Source organism: Sinocyclocheilus anshuiensis, unplaced genomic scaffold (assembly GCF_001515605.1).
Source record: "Sinocyclocheilus anshuiensis isolate Anshui unplaced genomic scaffold, SAMN03320099.WGS_v1.1 scaffold1994, whole genome shotgun sequence".
Lineage (NCBI taxonomy): Eukaryota > Metazoa > Chordata > Actinopteri > Cypriniformes > Cyprinidae > Sinocyclocheilus > Sinocyclocheilus anshuiensis.
Window position 1 is genome coordinate 157,495 of NW_015548215.1, and position 8,344 is coordinate 165,838.

Below are 8,344 nucleotides of genomic sequence, written 5' to 3' on the forward strand. Positions count from 1 at the left end.
ATGATTTTTGGCATAAAAGAAAAATGTATAATTTTGACCCATACAATGTATTGTTGGCTATTGCTACAAATATACCCCAGCGACTTAAGACTGCTTTTGTGCTGCAGGGACACATATGTGCATTATTGTTATTATTATTTTTATCATTAAACAGTGATGAAAGTAACTCTTTTCCAGCTCCATCTGCAGCGGTAAGATCCTCAGTAGATGCTCAAACCGCTGTCAGGTGTGGATGTGGATGTTGTGACGCTCACCAGCAGATCCACCATGTTGGGTTTGTTGTTTCTCAGTGTCTTGACGGCGTGAAAAACGTCCACCGAGTGCTGGTGACACAACATCTCACACACGATACTGATGGCACAGAACGTGCCGCTGCGGCCTTATGGTCAGAAATCACAAACTCAATGAAACAGTTCTTGTCTCAAATGTATTCCCACCTTTACTGCTGTTAAACACTTAATCAGTCTCAGGTTGGCATATTTTGACTGTATTTATGCCCGGTGTGTTCATTTGTCAGTGCTGTATCTGATCTGGGAGCAGTAGGTTGCGCTGTGCTCCCGCTCATGAGCTGCAGCGCATTATTCAGCACAATCACTGAGTCTCGCTGGTGAACTCCTGAAGAGTGTGTGTCAATATTTATTTCAGGATAAACACGACTGGGCAGCCGGCGCTGGAGAACGAGAGCGAGATCAGAATCTCTCGGAGTCTCACCAGAATCACGAGACTCGAGACTCGCCGCTGCTCTTCACGCTCTCAGAAACTAGCTTTACTAGTAGTGTGTGAAATATCCAAAGTAAGATTATCCAGCTCAATTCAGCTGAAGTGTTTTTCTGAACTGAACTGAATAATGACTCTATTGTCTTCTGTAGCGCTGCTTTACAGCTAAAAATTAACGTTTCATTAATTTTACAACATTAACACTGTTATTTTCCTTTTTCATTACTGTGAAGCTGCTTTGAAACAGTATGTGTTTTATAGAAATAACAGTAAGTGCTATAGAAATAAATGTGACTCGACAAACGCACTTGCATTTCATTACGTTGCTTTTCCAGTGTTTTCATATGTAAACGTGCGCTAGATAAATGTCTCTGATGTGTCTTTTGCAGCGTCTCGCATGATATGGCCATCTAAAAACATGACACTTGACTTCAAACTTTAAGAAATGCATGACAAGATGCACTGAAGAGGTTTTTCACAGCCCTATATCTTTTGTTTTAAACCCTAAAACATGTTCTTGGTGAATTTAGTCACTGATAGCAAATCATAAAGACAAAACTGTAAAAACACACAATTTACACAATATTTCCTTGAATATATTTGAATACTTGATGAGCCAGATATCAACTAATCCAATCAGAGATAACTGGGTTATTACTAAATCTACAACCATTTAAAACAAAATAAAGGTTCACTGAAATAAAAAAAATAAAACACTTTTAGTCTTTCACTCAGAAATGACAGGGCTATTACTAAACCCATTAAAATATTTAAAATTAAATAAATGTTAACTTAAATGATAATAATAAAAATAAAAAAAATATATAAAAAATGTAAACTTGGATTATTTTAGCAGGTGTCCAAGGAAACATTTCTAATGTTCATTTAGCTTAACTTGATGTACTAAAATAACTCAAAAATAAAACTGAAATTAAATTAAAAACTACACACACACATATATATGTGACAAAATGACAAATAAAGATCAAATAAAAACAATCCTAAATATTAATAAAAAACTATAAAAAATATTGAAATAAAAATAAATTCTAAATATTAATTAAATATAATTCTAAATATTACAAGGAAATTCTATCTATTAATAAAAATATAATTCTAAATATTCTACACAAATTCTAAATATTACAAAAATTTAAATATTCATACAAATCTAATTCTAAATATTACAAACAAATTTTTAATGTAAATACAAATCTAATTCTAAATATTAGTTCTAAATATGCTAAATAAATATTGCATTACTATTAATAAAAATAATATAAATATTCTAAGTATGACTATATAAGACTGAAGCGGACTCACAGGCAGTGCACGACGGTGCGTCCCTCTCCTCCGTCGTACTCCTCCTGCCATTTGTCCACCTGTCGGATGAGTTTGAGGAAGGAGCGTTTGGAGACGGGAGTGTCGCGGTACATCGGCCAGCCCAGAAACTGGAACTGCTGCACCATCCGGTACCCATCCTGCGGCTGCACGCAAACCACACATTCATGACACTGGAACAGCTGACTGACTGAAGCGTGTTAGCGAGCGCTTACTCACCCGCGCGGCGTTATAGATGCGGAAGATCCTGCTGATGATGTCCTCCTCCAGATCTGCCGACACAAACTCCACCTGGATGGGTCCGTGCCGATGGACGCCGTTCTCCGGCCAGTACTGCGGACACAACTGGACACAAAACACACGAATGACACACATCAGCATCACATTCACTGCCACTTCAGTGGTTCCATGGCTGATCAGTTTCAGCAGTTTTTCTAGAACAGCATGGCTATACCGTCCGGTTCACAAGTTAGACCAGCAATTAACCAGAATAAACCAGCCTAGACCAGCCACTGACCAGTATAAACCAGCCTAGACCAGCAACTGACCAGTATAAAACAACCTAGACCAGCAACTGACCAGTATAAACCAACCTAGACCAGCAACTGACCAGTATAAACCAGCCTACACCAGTAACTGACCAATATGAACCAGCCTAGACCAGCAACTAACTACTATAAACCAGCCTAGACCAGCAACTAACCAGTACAAACCATCCTAGACCAGTAACTGGCCAATATGAACCAGCCTAGACCAGCAACTGACCAGTCCAAACCAGCCTAGACCAGCAGCTAACTAGAATAAACCAGCCTAGACCAGCAACTAACTAGTACAAACCATCCTAGACCAGTAACTGGCCAATATGAACCAGCCTAGACCAGCAACTGACCAGTATAAACCAGCCTAGACCAGTAACTGACCAATATGAACAAGCCTAGACCAGAAATTAACCAGTATAAACCAGTCTAGACCAGCAACTGACCAGTATAAACCATCCTAGACCAGTAACTGGCCAATATGAACCATCCTAGACCAGTAACTGGCCAATATGAACAAGCCTAGGCCAGAAATTAACCAGTATAAACCAGTCTAGACCAGCAACTGACCAGTATAAACCATCCTAGACCAGTAACTGGCCAATATGAACCATCCTAGACCAGTAACTGGCCAATATGAACAAGCCTAGGCCAGAAATTAACCAGTATAAACCAGTCTAGACCAGCAACTGACCAATATGAACCAGCCTAGACCAGTAACTGACCAATATGAACAAGCCTAGACCAGAAATTAACCAGTATAAACCAATCTAGACCAGCAACTGACCATTATGAACCAGCCTAGACCAGCAACTGACCAGTATAAACCCACCTACACCAGTAACTGACCAATATGAACCAGCCTAGACCAGAAATTAACCAGTATAAACCACTCCAGACCAGCAACTGACCAGTATAAACCATCCTAGACCAGTAACTGGCCAATATGAACCATCCTAGACCAGTAACTGGCCAATATGAACAAGCCTAGGCCAGAAATTAACCAGTATAAACCAGTCTAGACCAGCAACTGACCAATATGAACCAGCCTAGACCAGAAATTAACCAGTATAAACCAGTCTAGACCAGCAACTGACCAGTATAAACCAGCCTAGACCAGCAACTGATCAATATGAACCAGCCTAGACCAGAAAAGTATAAACCAGCAACTAACCACTATAAACCAACCTACACTAGTAACTGACCAATATGAACCAGCCTACACCAGTAACAAACCAGCACAGGACATCTAACCTCACAATTAACAGTCTTTGATTGGTATAAAGTGTTAAAAAGTCAACATGAAAAGCAAATTAGTTCATTATCCTGGTCTTATTGTGAATGATTTGTCAGTAAAATTCTAAATAACTAACTAACTGTCTTAATAATCTTTCATCTGAAATGACTTTCCATCACAGATTATTGGATAATGTTTACTAGTAGTCAAACAGCAATTTACTTTTTTGTTTTATCAAACTCAACACTTTAAGCATGCAACTTTTTAATTACTGATCTGAATAATATGTTCATTTTGACTATATCATGTGCATTTACACGAATACATTACTATATTGTCTGATTTCTCAAGAGTGATGATTTATGCCAGTGTTCCCAAACTGGGATTTGTCATTTAATGGAAAGTTAATAAATAAATAAATCATAATGTAAAATAAATGTAAATAAATAAATAAATAAATTACTTATAATTAATTAAATCATAAAATGTAAATAAATTATGTTAAAATAAAAAGTAATCGAAATAAAGCATTTATTAATAATGAATTAAATCATAAAATTGTATAATAATGAATTAATTCATAAAAAGTGAAATAAAAATAAATAATTTAAAAAGAAAATAATGAAAACAAAAACTTATAATTAATTCATAAAAATGTCAAATTAAAATAATGTTAAAATAAAAACAATTAAAATAAAACATTTATTAACATGAATTAAATCATAAAAATGCATAATGAATTAAATCATAAAAATGTAAAATAAAAATAGTTTTAAAATAAAAACAATAGAAAAACAACACATTAACTAAAATCGTAAAAATGAACAATAAAAATAAAATAATTTAAAAATACAAAAAATATAAATAATCAAAATAAAACACTTCTGAATAATTAAATCATAAAATTGTAAAATAAAAATAAATGAAAAACAATCAAAAATAACTTATTAATAATTAATTAAATCATAAAATAAAAATAACAAAAATAATTTTAAATTAAAAACAATCAAAATAAACTCTGTTTATATGTTATTTGTTTACCTGCATGTCATGGGAATTAACTGATATCAGAAAACCATGAACACGTGAATGTCTTGTTAAATTTAAATTATTGACTTTTAGCCCAAGCATTTGTTCGACTGACAAAAACGCTTGCGAATCCCTGGATAATTTCATGTCAGAGCAGTGCATGTGTGACAGACGCACGACTGCAGTGACGTGCATCTGCTGCATGAGTCTGTGTCGTGTTGCATGTCTTTGATCCTGACGGCCGTGTTCAGGTGTGTGTGTGTTTCTCACCTGCGCGGGATCCACGTCGTTCAGCATCACTATAGACGTGCAGTGATAGTCCAGCACCAGCCTCCAGAAGTCTTTGACGGTGTTGGGCAGAGGATGCTGGGTAACGATGAACGCAGACGGCTGCTTGTAGCTCTGTCAAGATGAAGAGAGGAAAACATCTTATTTCCCGTCTCACTGTCTGCTTGACTAATTGTGTGGAGAAGTTTAGCGTTGAGCTGCGTGTTTTATTACCGCTGCAGGCGCTTCCATTTACTGTAATGAAAACAAATGCACTGTTGCGTGTTTTACAAACAAACCCATCCCAGTCAATCGTGTTACTGCGTTTTTTACTTCATTCACTGTTATGGATCGCTTTTAGCCATTTTCCTGACAATGAAATGAATCAATTCCATCTGTTTTTGAATTATTTTCAACAAGCACATAATTGTGTGTGCAGTGATTCACATCCATCAGAGACACTGTCGCTTCAGACGCACAAAAACGAGCAATTATTATAGAGACGGATGTACTTAATAATTAGTTAAATCATAAATGTAGAAAATTAAAATAAATTATTTTAAAATAAAAACAAAACACTTAGTAATAATTAAATCATAAAAATGGACAATAATGAATTAAAACAAAAGTAAAAATAAAAAAAAGTTTAATCAAAAATGATTTTGATAATATTTTATATATCAAAATAAAACACTTATTAATAAATAATAAGATGTACAGTTGTAAATAAAACATTAATACTGAATTAGATTATAAAAATGCATAACAATTAAATCATAGAAATGTGAAATAAAAATAAATAATTAAAAAATAAAACAATCCATATAAAACACATACTAATGATTAATTACATCAAAATGTTAAATAAAAATAAATAATAAAAATAAATCTATCAAAATAAAACACTTGTTCATAGTTAAATACTGTAAAATAAGAATAAATCATTCTAAAATAAAAATTATTTAAATAAAACATGTATGATTTAATTAAAAAAATAATAATTAAATGAAATCCTAAAAATGTATAATAATTAATTAAATCTTAAATATATAAAATTTAAATAAATCGTTTTAAAATAAAAACAACTGAAATAAAAACGTAATTAAATCAAAAATATAAAACAAAAAATGTAAAAAAACAACTTATTAATAATTAAATCATAAAAGTGTACAGTAAAAAAAATACTTTATTTATTTATTTTTGTACAAACAAATCCCAGTCAATTGTGTTACTGCATTTTTTGTGTTTCTTTACTGTTACGGATCGCTTTTAGATATTTTTCCGACAATGAAATCAATTCCATCTGTTTTTGAGCACATAATTGCGTGTGCAGTGATTCACATCTATCAGAGACACATCGCTGTCCTTTACTAGGTTAAGAGCGGCAGGTAACAGTCACTGGGTTTAGAGCTGAGGTAACGGTCACTAGTAATGGTCAGTACGTTACGAGCTGAGGTAACGTCACTAGGTTAAGAGCGGCAGGTAACGATCACTAGGTTAAGAGCGGCGGGTAACTGTCACTAGGTTAACAGCTGAGGTAACGGTCACTAGGTTAACAGCTGAGGTAACGTCACTAGGTTAAGAGCTGAAGGTAACGGTCACTAGGTTAAGAGCTGAAGGTAATGGTCACTAGTAATGGTCAGTAGTTTAAGAGCTGCAGGTAACGGTCACTAGGTTAAGAGCTGCAGGTAGCGGTCGCTAGGTTAAGAGCTGAGGTGTATGTGAGCTGCCGTACGTCCATGAGCGCGGCGTTGATGTAGTTGCTGCTCTCTCCGTCGATGGTGATGAGGAAGGGCAGGCAGCGGTCGGGCGGTAGCACGTCCATACAGCGGTTCTTCTCATGGTTCCGCGGCAGCAGTGCAATGCTACAGTCCTCCACCCGTAACGTGGGCGTCACCATGTTTAACGTCTGTCAAAGGAAAACACAATTGAAATTAATGCACAAACTTACCTAACTATATTTCTATTGATTTATTTTAATACTGTTTTATAGTATTACAGTATTAATATAAAATGTAATGTGTTGTACTTTATTACTCAAATTATTTGCAGTTATTTGGATTTTTTAAATTTTTTTTATAAATATTGAGTCAGACTGACTCTGAACTCCTCTTTGATCTGGCTGGAGTTGGTCTGCGGGTCCAAGTGGTTCATGTCGTAATACACTGAGCGAAGCTGATTGGCTGGGATCGTGGTGTCGCCACAAAGACACGCCTCCAATATGGCATCATGGATAAACACATACTGCTCCTGAAAAATCAACATGTTACTGACAGATCAATACATCCATATCAATCACAGCTCACTGATATAATTTGAAGTGGTGATTGATTGACAGGCTGATTATTCGGCTGATCCGCGTATTAGTTCCAGTTAATATGTCAGTTTCAAAATCTGCAAACAGTTTTTTTTTCAATATATTTTGTTGTTATATTATTTTATATTTTCAGTTTCCATTTCACTTTTTTTTTTTTTTTCACTTTAATTTTGAGTAATTTTGCCCAGGTGCAAATTTTTTGCAAATTTGTCATTTTTATTCGTTTTTGTTCTTTTTAAATATTACTATTTAGGTTTTACTAGTTCCGCTTTAGGTTTTATTTATTTCCAATTAATAAAACCAATTAATAGTTAGTCCTGTTAGAAAATCTAATGTTTGTAAATGTATCAATTATTCAAATGTATCAAATTATTCAGAGCAGATGGATCACGACTTCATTGACGGTGTTTTCAGTAAATGTCAGAATCTTTCTCCTCGATGTCTCTGTCCTGTGTGTCCACATGTGGACCGGTCATCTCTCCATCATCTCTCAATCGCAGATGGCGGTCTGACAGCTTGACGTAGATCATTCATGAAGTGACATTTTAAATATGCCTTGGGTCGTCGCTCTTCAAAAAATCTTTGCTCTTGATGTGACGTCACAGTCCTTGACCGAAGCTGACGGTCAGATAAAGTCTCAGGCTATACCATCATACATGAGTGCTTGTTTCTTTCGTCTATATTGAAGATTTATGTCAAGAGGTAGATGTTTAGATGGAGTTCTATCTTATGTCTGAGTGGGCGGGGCTGGAGAGAGAGGCAGCGTTTGATTGGCTACAGCTATTACCTCTGTTTGCACCATGTTGATATATAATCAAATTGTAATTATTTATAATTATAAAAAAAAATAGTAACAAAAAGTAATTTTAGTTATGCAAGTTAAATATATATATATATATA

The 8,344-nt window shown here is 34.8% G+C and overlaps 1 protein-coding gene across 1 annotated transcript in view; it reads right to left on the bottom strand.

The window, feature by feature from the left end:
• Positions 1-2,036: 2,036 nt before the first annotated feature.
• Positions 2,037-8,344, bottom strand: part of LOC107653871 (receptor-type tyrosine-protein phosphatase mu-like) — a 208,593-nt gene continuing 202,285 nt past the window's right edge. The window contains exons 27-31 of the mRNA XM_016440739.1: positions 7,228-7,377; positions 6,863-7,036; positions 5,131-5,262; positions 2,278-2,403; positions 2,037-2,204 (exon numbers count right to left, since the gene is read on the bottom strand). Of these exons, the coding sequence (XP_016296225.1) occupies positions 2,037-2,204; positions 2,278-2,403; positions 5,131-5,262; positions 6,863-7,036; positions 7,228-7,377 (750 nt within the window). The remainder of the gene's footprint in view (positions 2,205-2,277; positions 2,404-5,130; positions 5,263-6,862; positions 7,037-7,227; positions 7,378-8,344) is intronic.